At 54.5% G+C, this 21291-nt stretch overlaps 1 protein-coding gene across 13 annotated transcripts in view; it reads left to right on the forward strand.

Moving 5' to 3' along the window:
- The window catches only part of MRTFA (myocardin related transcription factor A), a 170927-nt gene that overhangs the window by 147939 nt on the left and 1697 nt on the right, over positions 1–21291 (forward strand). For 10 of the 13 annotated variants that reach the window (XM_039863383.1, XM_039863381.1, XM_039863385.1 and 7 more), the window contains 11 exons: positions 3932–3987; positions 6326–6401; positions 7300–7461; positions 11145–11320; positions 11854–11985; positions 14273–14526; positions 14758–14929; positions 15919–16941; positions 17391–17486; positions 17910–18071; positions 18394–18454. In XM_039863383.1, coding sequence (XP_039719317.1) covers positions 3932–3987; positions 6326–6401; positions 7300–7461; positions 11145–11320; positions 11854–11985; positions 14273–14526; positions 14758–14929; positions 15919–16941; positions 17391–17486; positions 17910–18071; positions 18394–18454 — 2370 coding nt within the window. The remainder of the gene's footprint in view (positions 1–3931; positions 3988–6325; positions 6402–7299; positions 7462–11144; positions 11321–11853; positions 11986–14272; positions 14527–14757; positions 14930–15918; positions 16942–17390; positions 17487–17909; positions 18072–18393; positions 18455–21291) is intronic. The other 3 variants (XM_039863376.1, XM_039863378.1, XM_039863379.1) reach the window with 3 other exon arrangements.

Raw genomic sequence — 21291 nt, forward strand, 5'->3', positions numbered from 1 at the left:
TTTAGTTCACAGTGACCTCACTTACTTAATGCAGCAAATATGTAAGGGGAGAAAGAAAACGGGTTCTGGAGAGGGAACAGAATATGAACTGGTGGTTACAGCCAGCCAGGGGTGGGACCCACTCCCTGAACTGAAACTGTGACCGAGAACGCCGCACCTCAAGGCCGCTTCTGCTCGTTTGACTCCATGGGGGGCTTGGTCATTTCCTCTCAGGACTGGGCTGCTTGCCTCCCAGTTCACACAGGTGTTCCCCAGGCTCCGCTTCCGGAGATGGGCGTCAAGGGTCAAGGATTGCCCTCCAGCGCCGAAAACGAATGTTCTTAGGAACTTTGTGCACAGCTCTGGGGTTTGCATTGGTCTTTGAGGGCTTCTCTTTCCGAGGCTGCCTTCTAGGAGTTTCTGGGGAAAATGCGATTTCCGAGTGGGTGCTATTCTAGCTCCCCTGGCAGTGCCATTGAGGCGGCCGGGAGCAGGGAGTTGGAAGTCCGAGTGAATGCAGCCCTCCCCGTCAGACACACATTTATGGGTTAACTTTGAACCTTTTGGATTTTTTCCTAACTAGCAGAAGCCTAAGCCTTAAAACCTATTATCCGCTTTGCTGGGCTTCTTGTGTCTCATTCCCTTAGCACGGAAGCTAAGGTGGCTGCCGTTTGCTCCTACTTGGAGAGCCCAGGGTTTACCTTTATCACCCCTACATCTCCTCCTGCTCTCCACAGCCATGGCTTTTAACAAAGCTGGCTAGACGTGCATAGGGGTGCCCTCTTGACCCCACACCTCAATGTACGGTGAGCACTGGCTGCCCCAGCTCTAGGCTCTCACCAGAAGAACCCGAGAAGCACCTTACAGGAAGGAGTCTGTCTTTTGGAATTGGTAATTATTGTCTTTAATTCTTCTTGTGGTCCTCATTTCTGGTCTCTTGAGCAAGCCCTGAGCAGCTAATGAATTTGTCTGGCATTTTCGGTCCCTTCCCAGCTCTTCTCCTAGTATCAATGCTGAAGGAGGCCCGTTTCGGTGCCACGGTCAGCCCTGAGTCCCGAACCATGGCTTTCTGTGCTTGCAGTCACTTTGAAGCCCTCTTCCGACCCCTCCTTACATCTGTTTGTGCTCAGTACTGTGGGTGCTCGCGCTCAACCCTGTATCTAAGCAGCATGGTAATCGAAGCCTCCCCATCCAATAGGGTCATTCTTCTCTGCTTTTTGAAGAAGTTAAACCAACCCGTAGTAGTGGAAATAACTCTGACTTGAGAGTGAGATGGAGTTAGGTTGTAATCCTGACTCTGCCACTTGCTAGCCTTCCTTGCCCTTTCTGAGCCCATCCTTATCTGTACAATGAAATATTACCGACCACATGAAATCCTTAGGCATATTAAAGTATCTAGAACAGTGTCTGCTACATGAGCAGGCATTCAATAAATAAATACCAGTCTCTTCTTGGCTATTACGTGAAAGCTTCCTTAACTCAGTGGGACCAAACAGGAAGTCATATACTCTACAGCCAGTTCACTTGTCACGTATCCCCATTAGTGGCACATCATCCTTGTTGTACATAAAGATGATACACTCCCCTTCCATCAAGAAATTCTGTGCTTTGTGAGCTGGTTTTCCAAAAGTTGGATTTGTGCTTTAGGCCTTGGGATCGCCCACGTAGGTTGTTGAGGCAGTGAGCCAGCTGGAGTCTTAGACTGGTAACAGGTGGCTGTAACACAGAAACTAGCTGGCCTTTGTGGGAGTCGAACCCACGATTTACCCCAATCACTGCATCCGATGACAGGACCATTTGCTTCAGAGCGCTTTTCCTCTCATTTGATTCGTGAACGGGTTCTGGGGCGGAGGGTGGGGTGGTGGGCATATTCTCTACAGAAGAAGAAAATGAGACTCCAAAAACAGTCATACCCTGTGTCACACCAGTAGGAATCAGTAGAACCAGGACAAGAACACAAAGGCCTTGATTTTCTGTTTGGGACTATTGTGAAATTTTGAACCCAGATGAGAGCCGTAATTCTAGCTATTCAAATAAAAGTTATAGAGCTCTACCTCAGAATCCGCTAGTTTTCCTATCACTTGTATATTTTGTTCCTAATAAGAAGAGCCACCTCCCTAAGCTTGGGCTCTATAAAGTATACCCATAGAATATAACTTTAAAAAATATTCTAGCCCATTAACTGGACTGTCAGCTGCACAATCCTGTTAATTCACTGAATAAATTATGTGCTGGGTATTCTAGGCACTGGAGATACTAACAAATGAAAGAAATAGACAAAACCCCTGCCATGCCCTGATGGAGCTTCACCTAATGGTAGGAGGCTTACAATAAACAAATAAGATAGGTATTATTGTAAAGAATGTCAGCTGTGATGAATGCTGTGGAGAAAAGGCGGAAAGGAAGTGGGGTGGGGTGAGGCAGACACTATGAATTTTCTCTTTGATTCTTTGTAGTTACTGTCTCATCCCTGTGATAAGCTCTCCAAGAGAATAAGGCTGAGTTCATTCCCTGCTGGCCCATCATGCCCAGTAGATTCCTACATGTTGAGGCTTTTGGAGACGGATTTTGAGGTTGAACCAGCCTTACCCAGTAGAAGCAGGTGCAGGGGCTGTCTCCTTACCCACTGAGTTGCCCAGACCTTCCCAGATCAGAGATGGGGTAGCCCGATAGTGCCCTGGAATGTTCTGGTAGGTTGGGGAGGGAGCCTGTGCTGGTTTTTCTTAGAGATCATTTGTTAAATCTAGAGCTCCCCCTGCTGTTAGAAGACGGGGTGGGCTCTCAGCTGATCTTTTAAAACCAGTTTTTTATGCTAAGATTTTTTTTTAAATTGTTTTAAATAAGCACTCCTGGAATATTTGGAGCTTTCTTCTGGGACTGCTGTTGCTGAGGCCCAGCCTGCCTGGGGTTGGGATGGAGGAAGTACAAAGGCCCAGGCAGGATAGGGTCCTATCTGCACGCCTGCTACTTTTAGCACCTTCTTACCCCGCGCGCCTACCACAGCCAGCAGCCTAGCAGAAATTATCTCCTCACACAGTTTCACAGCTGTTCTGAAATTCTAGGGCAGCAGAAGTGAAACTGACCACTGTCTTGTAAATATCTCTTATTGCCCTGCTTTTCTTGAAGCGAGTCAGGCCTCTTCCCCTCTTATCCTCTGGGAGTCCCAACTCATCATTTGCCCCTGTAGCCGAGTTTTTGACACAGAATTCTCTTCACGGCGCTACGCTGGTAGAGGGTCCTGTTTCGGTCTTCCTCACTGTGAGCATTGTCGGCTGAATCGAGAGCTCTGGTCCCGGCAGTGGTGGTCCAGTGTAGAGCTGAGGTCTTGACAGGGGCTACAGCGAGTGAGCCCTTCTTGTGTGTGCACCAGGGTCAAACATACACAATCACTGTGAAGTTCCTTTAGTCCTTAGAATGAAATTCAAGTTAATTTTAGCAACACTATTAATATCAGCTGAAGTGAAGAAGGAAGTGGCACCCAAGTGGACATGTCTTTTTGGTTTAATTGTCCTATTCAAACAGTTTGATCACTTTGTGATTCCTTATGAGACTCAAGAAGTCAGGCGGCCCCAACATGCAATGTTCCTGTGTCCCTGTCTCCCCGAGCGTAAGATGAGGCCCAGTGGCTGTTCTTGGAGGGCTGATGGATCAATGAGGACTGTGTGGCTAACAGTCCAGTGAAAGAGTCCAGGATATTTTTTAAAGTTATATTCCATGGGTACACTTTATAGGGCCCAAGCTTAGGGCAGTGACTCCTCCTGTTAGGAACAAAGTAAGCAAAATTATTTCAATGGGGTAATATTGTGATGGGGAAATTAAAAAAGTATTTCAGTGAATCATAGTGTTATCAATAGCACTACTAAAATTAAGATGCCTTCTCCATGGTAAATTGTAGCAGTAGACATGACACTTCACTAATAAACTAATGCTTTTATGACTGTTCTTCCAACAGCTTTGAAAAGTCCAGCTGCATTTCATGAACAGAGAAGGAGCTTGGAGCGGGCCAGGGTAAGGCACCATGTTTTTCTCAGGGACCTCCAGAGAACACTGTCAGAGCCCCTTGCATTGCTGGTCATGTTCCTTCCAGCCCAGCGTGCCTCCAGGGCCGGCCTTAGCCTCACAGTTCCAGATAGAAAGCTCTGCCTTTTCTGCTTCATCCCCACACCCAGCCATCTCCCAACAGGACGCTAAGGAATGTGATCAGAATGAGTTTTCTCCTTCATTGCATGTAAGGGTATGAATGGAATGATCACCGGTCCTCCCTCCTCTTGCTTTGGAGACTTAGTACTTTCCCATCTTTAATTTCACTTAACCTTTTGTGGCTGTTAGGACATGAATACCAGCCATGGAAAAGCTTGCCGAGTGGCCCCTCCATGTCGGTGGTTGCACTGCCACAGCCCCCCAGGATGGGCGTGCCGAGCAGATGGCATCCTCACCAGGCTCCATGTGTCCGCTCGAGGCAGTGGGAGCAGAAGCCGGGCCCCCCTCCGACCCCAGGTTCATGCTGTAGCACCTGGCTTGCTGCCTGTCCCCCTCGGTTTCAGTTCCCTTGGGGATATTCTGTCGCCCATTGTGGGCGGAGATGAGGAAGTCACCAAAACATGCTTCCCCCTCCCACCCCCTCCACTTTGGTCTTTAGTGTGAAGGACAAGGGAAGAGAACCTCCCCAAAGGGAGGGCCACAGGCCATGAACCCTAAGACCTACGGGTCTTTCGGAGTCTGGAATATTTACCTCCAAAACTTTTGTTACTGTCTTTTAATTTTTTTTAACGTTCTAAGGAAAATCATGATTAATTCCTAAAGCGAATGGGAAGAATGCAGTCACGGGTAGCGGGAACCAAGGCAGTAACCGTGCTGTTAGTGCTGCGAGTGTTGGAGAATTCAGTGGGGGAGGAAAGGAAGGCCCCTGCCAGCGCCCAGCCCACTTGTAAGGCTTGGCACCGTTTTCTGGACTGCTTCTGGAGTAGATGTCAACCAGTTAGGAGTGCTGTGTTATTGAGCACTTTTATATGTGAAATTGTATCATTTTTTTTGTTTATACTCACACTGGCTTTTATGAAGTAGATATTGCTATCTTCTTTTTATAACTGTAGCTAAGAGAGGTTAACTAACTTGTCCAGCTAGTAAGGAGCAAAGCTGGGACTAAAACCTTGGTCTGTGGACTTCAGGTATTTTCTTAATCAGTACTGTATTCTGTCTTGGCCTTGGCCACTGCTCAGAACTTCAGATGACTTAGAAAATACACCTCCCTCCGATGTCCGTGAAGACCTGCGGTGTCTAACACCTGTTCTACCATCTTCAGCAGCCAGGGCAGTTCTTCTGTCCACTGCATTTGGGCTGATAGACCCAGAGGCCACAGCCATTTTAAACCATCTCCTGGAGAGCTCAGTACCACCCAAGGCTGGCACAGGCTGCATGGTCGGAGCCCAGGCAGCAGGCAAGAGCCAGGGCAGCGCAGGGCCAGGTCTCTACCTTTACTACATGTGGCATGCTCTGTATTTTTTTTTCTATTTCTACTGTATCCTACCCTATCCTGCGTTACCTTGTCCTCACTTGCTTTGTGCTATCCTACCCTGTGCTGCTCTTGAACAGCTAATGGCCTTAACCTGTGGTTTGAAAAATTCTGGTGCAAAGGTTAAGAGCACAGATTCTGGAGTCAGACAGATCTGGAGTCACATATACGTGATAACATGAGAGCCAGGCAGTGGGTGTCTCTGGGACACCCACTTCTGAGGAAATGGTTTAGTTTGCCTGGAGTCTCAGAAATGCAGAAATGAGGACATTAGACTCTAAGGAACTAGAGCTATGACACCACATATCAAAATTAGTATCAAAATTTGGCAGTTGCTCAAACTGAATAGAAAATGCTCATGAGATCATAGCAAAATGTTTGAAACAATATAAAATTATATTCGGTATGATTACAACTCTGCAAAATTAAATTCATCTTCTGCATGGAAGAATGATTAGAAACAAATATCCCAAAATGCTAACAGTGAATGATTGAAAATTTTTTATTGTTTTTTTACTTTGTAATGTTTCAGATTTTCTTTGATGAGCATATATTATTTTTATGATCGTAAAACTAATAGATTTTTAGAAAACATATTAATAGTCCAACCTCAGAGTGACAGTGGTCTTGACAGACGGCTGGTGCCCTTGGCAGGTACAGGTGGAAGTGAATGCAGCCTCCCCTTGCCTCGGAACCCTGCAGGCTCCAAGCTGAGATCATGGGGGGGTTCAGAGGTGACCAGCAGGCACAGCTGCTTTTCTGGTCCCATCCATGCCATAAACTTGTGACCTGGACTTGAGAGCTGCTTGTTTTTTGTTATTTTTTTTTCGACAGACAGAGGACTATCTGAAACGGAAGATTCGTTCCCGGCCAGAGAGAGCGGAGCTGGTCAGGATGCACATTTTGGAAGGTGTGTTAGAATGGAGACGTTTTTTGACCTTCAGGCCTTGCTCTGTGCGTTCACCGCGTCACCACCCACATTTCTTCTTCTCTGTCATCACTGCCGTTTGGGTGGCAGTGGGTCAGCCAGAGCCTTACCGCAGTAAAGCAGCAGTGCTGTGGTCACCACCACTGGCTTTTGGGAATTCCCAAAGAAGCACAATCACATGCTGCTGGGTTTGCTTATTAACGCTTTTCTCCTGTGGCCACGTGGTGGCCCTGGATCTCATCATCCTCTGATATAAAATCGTTTCCTCCAGAATTGTTTAAGAATGCATTTGCTTTCTCTTTTTCACTCACTCACTCAGCATTTATTTGAACACCTGTGATACGCAAGTAAGCTCACAGACGTTCTCCGCCTGGCCCCCGCACATGCTGCTTTCCTCAGTCTGATGAAGAAGAGGTTTTGACTGCTGGAAGCAGTATGAATCTGTTCACACTGTTTGATTTTGAACCACCTTTGAGGTTGGAAGAGAACTTTCCTGGTCTGAACCCCACGTTTTACAGACAAAGACACTGAGGCCCAGAGCAGGGAGACAGATTGCCCCCTGACACAGCGAGCTCGAGGGAGAGTAGACTGCTCTGTGGTCTGCTGCTTTCAGCTCTTTAGCTCCACCTCAGACAGTCCTTTGGGCCAGCCGAGTGTGGTGGCCACTGTCGTGTGTGACTACACAAGGCCCACAGTGGAGGCCCCTTCTTCTGCCCTTGTAAAACATTAAGCCAGGCCACCTTTCTCTGCCTGGGATGCGCTTTGCTTTCTGATGGTCTCTGCTCCTTCCCCAGAGGGAAGGGGAGCTGCCCTGGACTCCCCAGGGCTGACCCAGGCCCATTCCTACATCTTCCTGCACTCCATTCTCTCCCACGGGCAGAGACCTCGGCTGAGCCTTCCCTCCAGGCCAAGCAGTTGAAGTTGAAGAGAGCCAGACTGGCCGATGACCTCAATGAGAAGATTGCACAGAGGCCCGGCCCCATGGAGCTGGTGGAGAAGAACATCCTGCCTGTGGAGTCCAGCCTGAAAGAAGCCATCATCGGTGAGGAGACTTGCAGGCTGGATGCAGAGGGAGGGGTGCAGGGCAAGAGCCTGGCAAACAGGTCATATCAGCCTGGGACAGTGCCAGTGGCCACAGGGATCAGCCCGTGCCAGAATAACTAAAGAGCAAGACCTTTGTCCACTTTCATCTCTGGAAACTCGGGGGCTTATTCTTCTATCACAGGGTAGGTAGACGTCAGGGTTGATTTGTGTGAACGTGCGGAGATGCCAGAAATTAGAAACCTGTACCTTACTGTTTCTTCTTCTTAGCGAAATCTCTTTTTGAATCTGACACTTTCCACAGATACTTCACTCTCCAAATATGACTGATCCAATCAGTGTGCTAGGTGCTGGGACCATAGCCCCACAAGGCAGACCCAAGCCCCTCATTCTTAGGGAGCTCACGTCTAGGGGCGAATATAGGCAGGTAACTGGGCAGCCGTGGGACAGAGGCCAGAGCCGTGTTGGAGGGGCCACAGAGAGAGGGACCCCTAACCCGGCACTGACAGCGCAGTTTCAGAGGACGTGACAGCCGAGGTTGGAGCTACAGCGCATACAGAGGAGAGAGCTGTGTGGCTCTGGAGCTGGAAGAGGTGTGACGACAGGAGGTGGGGGCGGGCCGGTCCAGGACGTGCACGGCCTCCCGTGCCCTGGTCAGGTGTACGGACGCACTTCCCTTAGACTTTGGTAATTGTTGGTGTAGACATGTCCCCTTTGCTGCAGTGGGCCCAAGGCCTGAGCCCCAGCAGGGCCATGCATCACTGTCCTCAGGAGGTAGCTGTGCCTTCAGGGAAACAAGGCTCGATTGCTCCCACCGTATGAGTTAAATCTTTGGGCAGGGCACGGAAAGGGAACCACAGGAGCAGACCGCCAAGCGTGGCAAGTTGGGCCCGGAGCCCTTGGTCAGAGGAGACTGGGTTTTAGGGCTTCACCTGCCCTGCACACAGCAGTGCAGCAATGTGAAAAGCAGCCACCGTGCCGGCGCCTGGCTCACCAGTGGCCCCCGATGGCCCTTTAATTCCCCGCTTCGCCCTGGCATTCATCCTACCTCATCTCAGTGTTTTCCTGCCCAGATCCGCACCAGATTCCCAACAGGCCCTAGTTACAGGCCAGTGTTTGGGCCAAGTTTGGTTCTGGACTCTTCAGCCAGCCAAAATCTAATAAATGTTTGCCGAGAGTTGGCAATATGCCAGGCCCTGTGTGACATCCTGTCACAGAGATGAACAAACTGATGCTGCCCTCAAAGAATTCAATCTGACAGGTGAAGACTGATGTGTAAACAGGTGATTTCTGAGTCTGGCTCCTGAGCAGATGCCAGCACTGTGTGGCAGAAAGGCCATGGCCCTGTGAATCATGGCTGAATCACCTAACTTGCTGGACAAAGGGCCCAGCTCTGTCCTCGGTGCCTGGGAAGACTCACAGAGGACTGCTGCTGTTAGCACTAACGTTCATTACAGATCAGCTGACTGTTGCCATAGTGGACGACGTAGAATAATGGGGAGGGAGGTGTCAAGTGCAGTGGCAGCTCGGCCGAGACAGGCTTCACTCAGGGATGGAGATGGCGGCAGGGGCTGGGGAAGTACCATTGGTGACATGGCACATTTGGGGTCAACCTGAAGGTTGAATTAGTTTGCCATATGGAGAAGTACGGAAGGACATTCCAGGCATAGGGGACAGCAGGCACAGTGGCCTGGAGGCACATGGCTTGTGCGATGACTGGGAGTAGTTTGGTTTGGCAATGAGGGTAATCCCTGGTGACATGAGAGAAAGAAGCATGTGCCAGCGACAGGTAGATCATGCGGACTGAGGGGCGAGTAGGAGGCAGGGAGGTGGTGACAGCAGATGTCCATTTGTTCAGGAGGTGAGTGGAGAAGGCAAAGGGAGGGCGGCGGTGGGTTAGGAATTTTAGGCTGGGAGGAAGGAGCAGGCTTATGGGCTGGAGGAAGGCGTGGGGGCGGGGGTGAGGTGACGGGAGGGGAGGAGGAGGAAGGAGTCGAACTTGGGCTGAGGTGGAGGTTCGATTTAGGAGGAGGAAGCTGAGAAGCGGGGCGTGGAGGAGGCTTTCCAGGCCACCTTATCTCCCACAGTCGCTTGCACACACTCGCATCCTTTCCTCCAGCTTGGTCTGTAAGATTCATGGCAAAGCCCTCTCCTCCAGGAAGTCTTCCCTGAGCCCCTCCTCAGCGCACCCTCTGCATCCACGTTCCCCTCTGGCAGAGCATTTACTGTGCTCCGAGGTGGCTGGACCATAAACTCCCAGGGGCCGGGACTGTGTCTCTGTACCTCCACATCCTGCACCTGGCCTACATCTGGCCACAACAGAGAGAAACAGACTCCTGGTGACCTTGGCCTGCACTGGTCCTTGGGCCTCTTTAGTATGGCGTGCAGCTCCTGCATCCTGGTTCCATTGTGGGGCTGTTGTCCCATAGCAGGACCCCTCGTGGGAGTAAGAGATCGTGGGAGAAAATCTAGATGCATAATTGGCATCAAGTACATGGTGGTCAGCGAGTTCTGTCCCCTCTGTGCACTCCATGCGTGCCCGTGCGAGGACACCTGAGGGAGGTGTGAGCCAGCCGGCGATGGACACTCTGCTCCATCACCAGTTGGCTAGTGGAGGGACAAGCTCAGGGGCTTCTTTCCCAGGTCCCAGCGGGGAGAGAGCCTCGGGTCACGGCCCTGGAGGGGAAGAGTCTGCTCAGAGAGTTACTGGCGTGTTCTTGTTCCTTTTCTGTGGTCTTCCCAACACAGCAGATTTCCCCAAGTGTGACCGCTGCCTCAGTCCCTCCTGTGTGGACAGCAGGCCGGTGCAGAGCCTCTTCCCCTGACAGCGTCGACGCGGTGGTTGTGACATAGATCTTTCAAAATACTCCACTTGGCCCTGTTATGGTCCTCTCTGTATCTTGGGTTCTCCATACCGGGACCCTGCCTCTCAGCCCCCGCCAGCCCCAGGAGCCCCTGCACTCTTGGCCATCCTGGCCCAGGGAGGGGCAGGACAGTTACAGCCAGCAGGATGGTTTTCTCCTGGTGGCCTTGTATCTCTGGGAGTCACCGGCTGCTAAGTGGAGGTCACCTTACTTCCAGTGGTCCTGTTTCACCTGTGCAGGCAGGCGTCTGCTTTCTGAGAGGCTTCAGAGCCTGTTCCTGGCCTTTGGAGAATTCATGCAGCCCTGGGGAGGTGCTGCACTCTCGAGGCTGTGACCTGTACTTCTTAGGTCCCTCTTCGCAGGCTCAGAGCCGTCACTGCAGGGCCCACAAGCTTCCGGGGGAAGAATAGAGTTTTATGTAGCCATAGGATGGAAATTAAGTACTTTTAGCAGTAAGGAAACTAAGGTGGAGAAGGCAGCAGGCTGGAGGGAAGAAGGGGAGGATCTGACTTTGAAGACTGAATGTAGAGTTAGAAGCAAGAGGTTAAAGGTCAGGCCTTTCCTTGCCCAGGGGAGCATTTGACGGCCACGTAGCGCTCTTCTCAGCCTTTGTTTTGGGGTCACGATGAGGAGCTTTCCTGGAGCTCTTTCGGATCCAGAAGGCAGACTGGTTGGTCTTCCTTCTCCTGTCTCCTCCCTGGGCTGGGGCGTGGGGGCCGAGGGCACCTTCCCCGACAGCCTCTGGCTGGTGAGCAGGGAGGGTCCCTCTTCCCCTTCGCTGGGGCTGGAGGTGGAGTCTTACGCCGGCTTTGGCTTTCAGTGGGCCAGGTGAATTACCCGAAAGTAGCCGACAGCTCTTCCTTTGACGAGGACAGCAGCGATGCCTTATCCCCTGAGCAGCCTGCCAGCCATGAGTCCCAGGGCTCAGTGCCGTCACCACTGGAAGCCCGAGTCAGTGAGCCACTGTCCAGTGCCACCTCAGTATCCCCCACTCAGGTGAGCTGGCCCGCTCTGCATGCTTCCCCTGCTCCCAAGGGCCCCAGACTTGCCGGAGGTACACAGAGTGAGGTCCCCCGCTTGGGCCAGGCAGGATGGGGAATTGGGGGGGGCTTGCCCTGGTCGCTCAGGAGCTGGCTGGCTGAGTCCTGGTGGTGGGGAGGGAAGGGAGATGTTGGCAGTGGACCCCCATCCCAGCCAGCCTCATCCAGTCAGTGGTCGCAGGTGGAAGACACTGGCTACCTGCGGTCAGATTCAAGCCTCCCTGGCCCACCCCATGTCCACTCATGCAGAACAGCGTGCTTGTCCTGTGTCACTTGCTTTTCTACTTCCCTACTCCCCCTGCCACCCCTGGGGGCCGCTCTTCTCATCCCCCTGGTCTTTGCCCATCATTGGCCCCCTGACAGTGATGGTGTCCGAGGACACCCACTTCCAGGCAGGGCAGGGCAGGGATGCACTGCCACCTAGAGATGGCCACGCCCTCTGGAACAGCCAGAAAGGGAGGGTGTCCTAACTTCCCCCTTCTCTTTCAGGTTGTGTCTCAGCTCCCAGCGGGCGCAGATTCTGGAGAAACGCTCTTCCTGGCAGAGCAGCCTCCTCTGCCTCCCAGCCTCAGCAACGGAACCGCAGCCCCCACCGCCAAGCCCACCCCCACGCTCATCAAGGTACCGTTTTCCAGCCAACTGTCCTTCCTCCCCATGTCCCCTGAGCCCTGCTGTGACTTCATTCCAGTGTAGGGACAGCTTCAGGGGATGGGGCTGCATGTTTTCCCCCCCTGGTCCAGGCCCAGTAAAGGTCACTGAGGTAATATGGGGTGCTTCCTGTTCTCTGCAAGGACACTGGCTGTCACAGTCATAGCCACCATTTGCTGAGCACGGTGTGCCAGGCTCTTGCTCCTGCCTTTCCCGTGGAAGCATGCTCACCCGTCCCTTCTGGGTCACCGACAGCCTCATGAAGCAGTAGAGAACCCCGTTCCACAAGGGACGAAACTGGGAAGTAAAGTGCAGGCCTGAGGCCTCGCAGCTGCCAGTGTCGACCATCTGTTTTTATTTTCCGAGGCCTGATCTGAACTGCCTGAAGCAGCCATGGGTTTACCATCAGCCCCCCAAGATGCCTACTGGGGACCTTGTGTGGGGGACACTGTGCCGGGCACCACCAGTCCTCCCTGCCTCCAGGGTCCCCAGGACCTTGGCCTGTGCTCCTGCTGGCGGTCCCCTTCTCCTCCCCACCCCCCACCTCCCGCCGCCGCCCACGCGCTTCCCTCGCTGGTCTTCAGCCCCCTGCACAGAGTCTGCTCCTGGGCCTCTCCTGTCGCTCACAGCGGGGAGCTGGCCAGCTTCTTGTTCTCTCCTGTAGCCTGAGTCCCCGCCGTGCCTCCGCTGCTGCCCTCCTGTGTGGGGCCCCCGCCGCCAGGCCGGCCCCGTGCGCGTGGTCTCTGTGAAGCCCCATGGCTCACAGGAAGTTTTGTAGGTTGTCCCCGTCCCAGGGGAAGCAGCCAGTGCCCCCTGCCTGGTCCCTGGCGCTCCAGAGTTGCCTGTTGGCTCTGGTCTACTCTGTCATCCGGCACCTCTCACCTCTGTAGTCTATTCCTGAGGCCACAGATGTCAAAGGTTTTCCCCCACAGTTCCTCCCTCAAAACTGCTCGTCAGGTGAGCAGCGCCTTTCTCTGACCCCTAGCACTCGAGAGGATAGCGTGTATCTACCTGTCTGCACTTCCTCTTCTCTGCAGTGCCTCAGCCTGCGGGCTGGCTCCCCAGCCCTGCCAGAGAACCCTCCTCACGGGTCTAACTCCAGGCCCTCTTGGGTCCCGCCCCTTTCTCTTGCTTTCCCTCGCCTTCCTTTGTGGCTGCTCATCCCCTGGCTCCTCCTCCTGCCTCAGTGGGGTGCTCCCCAGGCCCAGCCCTTGCCCCCGTCCTCCCTCACAGCTCCGTGCTCCACAGCCTTGCCTGCGTTCCCTCCGCGGGTCCGTCCCCATGCACTTGGGTGCCCTGCCAGCTCCGCTCCGCAGCCTCGTGCCTTCTCCCTCTTCCCGTGCTCCCTAGCAAAACCAGAACCATTTCCTGACTTCCACGACGGGACTGCCGTCGTCAGCGGGGCCAGAGCTTGAAACTGGAAACCTTTGAACCGCTCGCCTGCCACATGCTTCTGCTGTCCAGTCTTCCTCTAGTCTGTCACCTCTGTGCAGACCTTTGCATCAGACCTCAGCTGATCCCGCATCAAGTCTCCAGCCTTCTGTTTGGCATTCTCTTCTTAGAAATGTCTAGGCTCTCCACCTCTTTGCCTGGCACTCCCTTGCTGACCCTTGTCCTTGTCCAGCCCCCGCTGCCTGCCCCACAGACAGGGCCCTTCATGGTCTGTGGTCCTCATTGATGCTTGAGGCCCAGTGGGAGGTCTCCCTGTGTGCCAGCTGGGGGTCTTTGGAGGTCCATTTAGTGAAGGAACAAGAGCTTTTGGAGTCCTGGGCTTGGGTCCCAGCTTTTTCACACAATGAGATCAAGGCCACTCTGCGACCTTGGGCAAGTGACTTCTTTGAGCCTGTTTCTTGATTTTCAAGTAGACATGCTCTTTCCTGCTCAGGCAGGAATCCTGTAGGTCTGTGTGACATAGTCTTTATAAAGTACCTGATATGGATGGCACGAGCTCCAAAATCCAGCTGTATTTCTCTTCCTGTCATGTTCGCTCTTTGCTCGGGTGACAGTGACATCTACATTTGGTTGGTTTTCTCTCCACCCTCTGTCAGCCCTTGCCCCCTGCTTCGGATGCTTCTGGGCACTGACGAGGCCTCTGCTTTTGGAGGGGTTGCAGTCCAGTAGGGGGAGAGTAGCACTGTGCAAGGTGCCTCCTCAGAATCCACTCTCTCGTGGAAGGGACACCAGCCTTTCCTGTGGGGACCTCACTCTGAGAAGCCCACACTGCCTCCTTGACGGCACCTTCTGTCTCCTGCGCCCTCAGCAAAGCCAACCCAAGTCTGCCAGTGAGAAGTCACAGCGCAGCAAGAAAGCCAAGGAGCTGAAGCCAAAGGTGAAGAAGCTCAAGTACCACCAGTACATCCCCCCGGACCAAAAACAGGACAAGGGGGCGCCACCCCTGGACTCCTCCTACGCCCGGATCCTGCAGCAGCAGCAGCTCTTTCTCCAGCTCCAGATCCTCAACCAGCAGCAGCAGCAGCACTATAACTACCAGACCATCCTGCCTGCCCCGCCAAAGTAGGGACCCGCCTCGGCATCGTCCCACCCATCCCATCTGTAGGCGCCCCAAGACAGGCAGAGGCCAGGTCCGGGTGGGTGAACCCAAACCTGCAAGGACCCTTTGGTCAGGATCCTGCAAGAGTGGTCCCCAGGACCCAGTTCCCTTTGTCCCATGCCCGTCTCTACCCAGCCCTGCAGAGTTCGATGGGGAGCCTCGATGGGTGCTCATTTTTTGCCTTTTCTTCTCAGGCCAGCAGGTGAGGCCCTAGGAAGTAGTGGGCCCGCCCCAATGCGCAGCCTCTCCACTACCAGTACCAGCTCCAGCTCAGGCGCCCCTGGGCCCAGTGGGCTGGCACGTCAGAACAGCACCTCACTAGCTGGCAAGCCAGGAGCCCTGCCTGCCAACCTGGATGACATGAAGGTAGGTCATCTCCCCGAGGTGCTCGTTTTTAGGGAAAGCAGCCGGCCCAGAACCCACGGTCATAGAAGGCAGAACAGAGTTCCAGATTCTGGTCTCCAGCAGAAGCACTTGGGACCTGTCAGGGCCTGGTCATCTCGGACATCAGTCTGGTCGTTGTGGTTATCATCATTAATGTCATCAGCCAGCATCTGTCTAGGCCCTTGGGGCTTACAAAGCCCCTCTACCTCTTTCGCTGCTTTTGTGAGAAATGAGTGTCCCCGCGGCTTAAGGATTGGCTAGCGGAGGCATCTCGAGTAGGGGTCTGGCCAGTGGTAGAGCCAGGATTCAGCTTCAGGTCTTTCCTGTTCAGCACCCGCACTGTGTCACTGGACACCCCTCCCAGTCTGCTGGGCAAGTGCTGAGTAGGGCCTTGGCGGGGCGGGTCCTGCTTGGGGCCCGGCTTCTTTTCTCTGCCCTGATCAGAAGATGCAGTGGACCAAATTCCCCCTCAGGAGTTTGTTGTCTGAGCCAGGCGTACCTGACCCCTCCTGAGCCATGCCTGACCCAGCAAGACTCAGCCCTCACCAGGGCATTCAGGCTCAGGCTTGAGTCCGTCAGACCTGGATGTAACTCCTGACTCTGTTGCTCACTAGTTGTAATATCCACTTAGTTCAATTAAGTATTTAGTGAGCACCAGGTACCATGCTAGGGCTGGGGACAGCTGAGGGGATGTCGTGCCCAGACACAGGTGCAGGGAGCATTTTAATCAGGCTCCTGGAGCATTTTAATCATCCCGAGGAACGGGTTGAGGCTGGGCCTGGAGGACACGTGACTCGCCCTCCAGGGCTATGGGGATGTTGGAGGGTTGATGTATATGAAGTTGCCAGTGGGGCCCAAGAGATGAGGCCTAACGGACAGGAAGCTTGTCCCTCCCGACCTCCTCCGACTGCCCTCCCGCCCGGACCCAGTTCCCTTTGTCCCCCGCTGCGCTGACTCTGCACCCCTTGCAGGTGGCAGAGCTGAAGCAGGAGCTGAAGTTGCGGGCGTTGCCCGTCTCGGGCACCAAGACAGACTTGATTGAGCGCCTGCGCGCCTACCAAGAACAAGTCAGCTCTGCCCCGGGAGCCCCCAAGACCCCTGCCGCCACCTCTCTCCTGCCCAAGACTGGTGAGGTGGTGGTAGCCTTCCCGGCGGCCCGCCTAAGCACAGGGCCTGCCCTGGTGGCGGCAGGCCTGGCCCCAGCCGAGGTGGTAGTGGCTACGGTGACCAGCAACGGAGTGGTGAAATTTGGCAGCACGGGCTCCACACCCCCCGTCTCCCCCACCCCCTCAGAGCGTTCACTCCTTAGCACAGGCGATGAGAACTCCACACCTGGGGACACCTTTGGTGAGATGGTGACATCGCCACTGACCCAGCTCACCCTGCAGGCCTCGCCATTGCAGATCCTTGTGAAGGAGGAGGGCCCCCGGGCTGGGACCTGCTGCCTGAGCCCTGGGGTGCGGGTAGAGTTGGAGGGGCGTGACAAGGACCAGATGCTGCAGGAAAAGGACAAGCAGATCGAGGAGCTGACCCGCATGCTCCGGCAGAAGCAGCAGCTGGTGGAGTGGCTCAGGCTGCAGCTGGAGCAGGAGAAGCGGGCCCAGCAGCCTGCGCCGGCCCCGGCCCCCTCCCCGACCCCTGCTCCCCTCGGCATCCCGGTGAAGCAGGAGAATGGCTTCTCCAGCTGCCAGCTGAGCCCGCAGCCCCCGGGCCCCACTCACCCCTTCAGCCCCAGCCTGGCGGCCCCCAGCGCCCACCACGTGGATGCTTGTGCCCTGGCACCCCCGGCCGTGGTGGTGAAGCAGGAAGCCGTGCTGCCAGAGTCGGAGCCGGCCGCCACGCCCCAGCTGCTTCTGGGCCCACAGGGCCCCAGCCTCGTCAAGGGGGTCGCACCTCCCACCCTCATCACTGACTCCACAGGGACCCACCTTGTTCTCACAATGACCAATAAGAATGCAGACAGCCCTGGCCTGGCCAGTGGGAGCCCCCAGCAGGTACCTGGGTGTGGGAGGGGCAGGGGCCACAGGAGGGTGTGAAGATACTTCTAATGACAGCCCCGTTGACCAGGTGCCCCCATGGCTGGGCATGCTAGGCTTGCTTCCTTTAATCTTCAACCCTCTGAAATGAGGGCTTGCTATCCTCATGTCACCCAGGAGGGTAGTAAGGCCTGGGAAGGTTAAGGTACCTGCTTACAACCCATAGTCATGAGGGTGGTGGTAGATACTGCCCACCTCTCTGGCCGTTGTTATCAGCACATTTCTGTTCCCTGGCAGAGGGCTCCTGGGCAGCCCCACCCAGGCCGGGCCCCCTCCCTCTGCTTCCTGGGCGTAGTGGGGCCCTGGGCAAGGGTCAGGGTCGCCCCCTTCCGAGGAAGAGGCTGTGGGCTCAGCTTTCTGGCCTGGGCTGAGTCTGGTTTGAGCTCCACTCCTCTCTCCCCCCTCAGAGAGGCCAGCTGTCCCACACCAAGGTGTCATCGGCAGCTGGCTCTCTGCTGCTGCCGCCTTCACAGCCCAGACCCTCCACCCAGCCTGGTCCAAAGGTGAGGCAGTTTTAGGCTTTGTGTGGCCTCTAAGCCCTGTAGAACTCCAGGGTGGAGGGGACAGTGACAAGAGGCACCTCAGGATGGGGGACAAGGACCCTGAGCAGCCTCAGGCAGAAGGGAGGAGAGGGGAAATCAGCCCAGAGCCCCTCCCTCCCTCCTGCGTGGCTTGTACCAAACCCCAGGTGGCCAGTCACCCCATGCCTACCCAACCTTCTGTGGGGTCAGAGGTCAGGGTCTCCCCCACCCCTACCCCAACTCATATCTCCTCTTCCCCAGTGGCTTCCATGAAAATTTACCAAAAGCCAGTATAGGCGGCCACATTTTCCTGGCCAGTCTCCCGCCTGTGCTTCTCACGTGTGCAGGGCCTTGAGCCTGCTTCCCTCACGCCAACCACTGCTCTGTCACTGTTCTCCTGTTCAGCCCTTGTCCCAGCCTGGTTCTCCGTCCCCTGGCCCACCAGCCCAGATGGACCTGGAGCACCCGCCACAGCCCCTCTTTGGGACCCCCAGTTCTCAGCTTAAGAAGGAGCCACCTGGGTATGAAGAAGCCGTGAACCAGCCACCCAGACAGCAGGTGAAGAAGGTAGACTGAGGCCTGGCCAGGGTGGGTGGCTGCCTATGCTGCTGGCTGGGCTCCCACAGTCCCCTCCGTCCCGAGTCCAGCCAGAGGATAGTGGTGGGCAGGAGCCAGTCTTGGGGGGTCCCAGAGGCCTTGGGGAATGGGCTGTTCCAGGCAGCATGCCAGCGCCCGGCCCAACAGAGGAGATGTGGGCTCCGGGAGCCCGAGCACAGGCCAGTGGGCTGGCTCTGCAGGTCCGGCTGCCGGCTCGGGCAGAAGGGAAGAAGGCCTGTGACCGGAGCTGGGACTCCTGTTACAGGATTTCTTTTCTATTTTTGTTGCACAGGAAAATGGTTCCTCGAGCCAACAGATGGATGATCTGTTTGACATTCTTATTCAGAGTGGAGGTAAAGCCCAGGCCCCCAAGCTACCCGTCCAGTCTCCTTTCTCCATAGGTCTCCAGCCCCGTGGTGGGTTGATCCGTTGGGTTTTGTTTGGCTCTTGAACACTTAATGGGAGACAGGCCTTGTACTTTGGATGCAGCAACAGCCGAGATGCGCACCACCTCCAGTGCCTGGGCAGGGACCCCGGGAGGAGGGGGAGTTGGAGCCTCAACACACTTCCACTTTACCCGGCACCCACTGCCTGGCAGGAACTGTCCCTATAGCTGAGACACAGCAGTGAGCAAAACAGCGAACACCTTCGCATGGGAGATGAATGATAGGCACATTACGTCCTAGAGGAGAGGACCTTACGGAAAGCAGGAAAAGGTGTTGGGTGGGCGGGGCTGGGCGTGGTCAGCCTGGATGTGCGGGGCAGGGGCAAATGACAAGGCCTCGCGAGTGCAGGGTAGAGGGGCTTTGACTGTGGACGATGCCAGAATCTACCACACAGCTCTGAGCGCTGGTTGTTTGTGCTGGAAGAGCAGCATCAGGCAGTGGTCCAGGCTGTAGTGATCTAGGCCAAGCCGCTGGGGCGGTAGCAGCAAAGTGGGGAAGTCTGGAGTCTGGGTATGTGTTGGACAGTGCCAGTTCGATTTCTTTATGGATTGGGCATGTGGCAAGAGGGCAGCCAAGGATGACGCCAAGCGTTTCAGCCTGAGTTAGCAGCTGTAGTTGGGCACGTGGAACAGGCATCAGTGCAGCTGAGTTGGGCTTAGCTATGTCCCAAGACAGAAGTCATCACGTGGACAGCCCAGGTGAGGTCTGGGCTGGAGGCTGAAATCGGGGGGTTGCTGCTGTCTAGTCTGGCTTTCGGAGCCATGAGGCTGGTTGAACAGAGGACAGGGCAGAGCCAGGGCACAAGCAAATGAGGCTAAGCAGTAGGCCCAGGGGTGGAGGGCACCCTCGAAGGTGAAGTCCTGAAGCCAAGGGCTGCTGACAGAAGTTAGGAAAGATGGAGACCAAGTTCTGGTGGCTATCAGTGACCTCTGCCAGGGTGCTATAGTGGGACCATGAGCACGTGCCTACTTCAGCAGGATGAAGAGGGGCTGAGGGTGTGGGAGACAGCCGGTCTGGAGAGGTCTCTGCAGAGGGGAGCAAACGGGCAGTGTGTGTCGGGAATCCCCGAGTGTTGGGATGGCAGAGGGCAGTAGGGGAGGGGTTGGCTACAGGTGGCAGCACGAGGATTTCAGTGGTGGCAGTTGGCAAGAAGACAGAGTGTGCGAAAGTTCTCTTTGCTTTCATTATGTCAGCAGGGAGCGGCTTAAGCAAGATGATGCAGGTAAAGCGAGAGCTCAGCCGTGGAACTGTACACTGTAAAATGGTGAATTTTCTCAGAAAGCTCGATAGCTGACACTACTCTCGAGGTCACAGATTCTGATGTTAGAAGCAGATGCTGGAGTCTGCAGTGGGACCTGGGGTGCATTTCTAACAAGGGCAGGTGGCATGGAGGCTGCTGGGCTGGGAGGTGCTCTGGGGCCGAGAGGCTGGTCCAGGGCTCAGGAGAGGCCTGGCTGTGAGCTTCCAGGGTTCCCGATGTCCAGACAGGAACCGAGAGTGGGAGAGATGAGGCCGCGGGAAACAGACTGTACAGGTGGAGAGGGAGCAGCCCGAGTGCTAGCGCTGACCAGATGGCAGAGAGAGGGCGCTGAGGGTGCTGCCTGCACCCAAAGGGGTCAGACACTGAGAAGTGGCCAGAGAGGAAGTGGCAAGGATGCCAGGAGCAGAGGGCATCCGAATCGGCGGGGCCAGCAGCAGCAGCCTCAGTGGTGGCAGCTGGGTAGGTTGACAGGCCACCTCTGAGGGATCTGGTGGTTTGGTGAGACCGTGTCCAGCTGGAACGGGAGGAAAATAGGAGAGAGGACAGGACTAGAGGGTCGGGGAACAAGCCTGATTTCTGTGTAACTTTTTTAAATTACATAGAAGATTTGCCATTCTAGCCATTTTAAAATGTACAACTCAGAGGCATTAAGTACTTTCAGTGTTGTGCAGCCATCACCACCCTGCTTTTCTAGAACTTCATCATCTTGTACTGACTCTCGTTTACCCGTTAACACGGTAACTTCCCAGTCCTTCCTCCCAGTCCCTGGTAGCCTCTTCTTTCTGTCTCCATGATTTTGACTACTCTTAGGACCCCATGTAAGTGGAATCAGACAGTATTTGCCCTTTCATTTCTGGCTTATTTCAGTTAGCACAGTGGCAAAGATGTGGCCGAGTCGTTCATCGTGTGGACGTACCACATCGTGTTGATCCATTCATCCACTGATGGGCCCTTGGGTTGTTTCCACCTCTTGGCTGTTTTAAAGCTGCTGCGAACATGGGTGTGCAGGAATCTGTGTGAGTCCCTGCTGTCAGTTCTTTTGGGTCTATACCCAGAAGTGAGATTGTTGCTAATTCAGCATTTAACTTTTTGAAGGACCGCCAGCGTCCGCAGCAGCTACACCGACCTCATTCATAGCAGCAGTGCACAAGGGTTCCACTTTCTCAGTATCATCACCAACACTTATTTTCATGTTTTTTTAATAGCCATCCTAGTGGGTATGAAGTGATATGTCATTGTGGTTTGATTTGCATTTCTCTGGTGACTAATGTCGTGTTTCTTTTATGTGTTTCTATGTCATCTGTGTATCTTGTCACCAGGAGAAATGTCTCTGAGTCCTTTGCCTATTTTTCAGTTGGGTTTTGTTGTTGAGTTGTAGTTCTTTATTCTGAGTATGAATCATTTGTCACATATGATTTGCAAATATTTTCTCCCACTCCATGGATTGTTTTTTCACTCTGTGGATAGTGTTCTTGTTGCTCAA

The sequence above is a fragment of the Pteropus medius genome, unplaced genomic scaffold (genome assembly GCF_902729225.1).
Source record: "Pteropus medius unplaced genomic scaffold, Ma_sr-lr_union100, whole genome shotgun sequence".
In the NCBI taxonomy this organism is placed as follows: Eukaryota; Metazoa; Chordata; class Mammalia; order Chiroptera; family Pteropodidae; genus Pteropus; species Pteropus medius.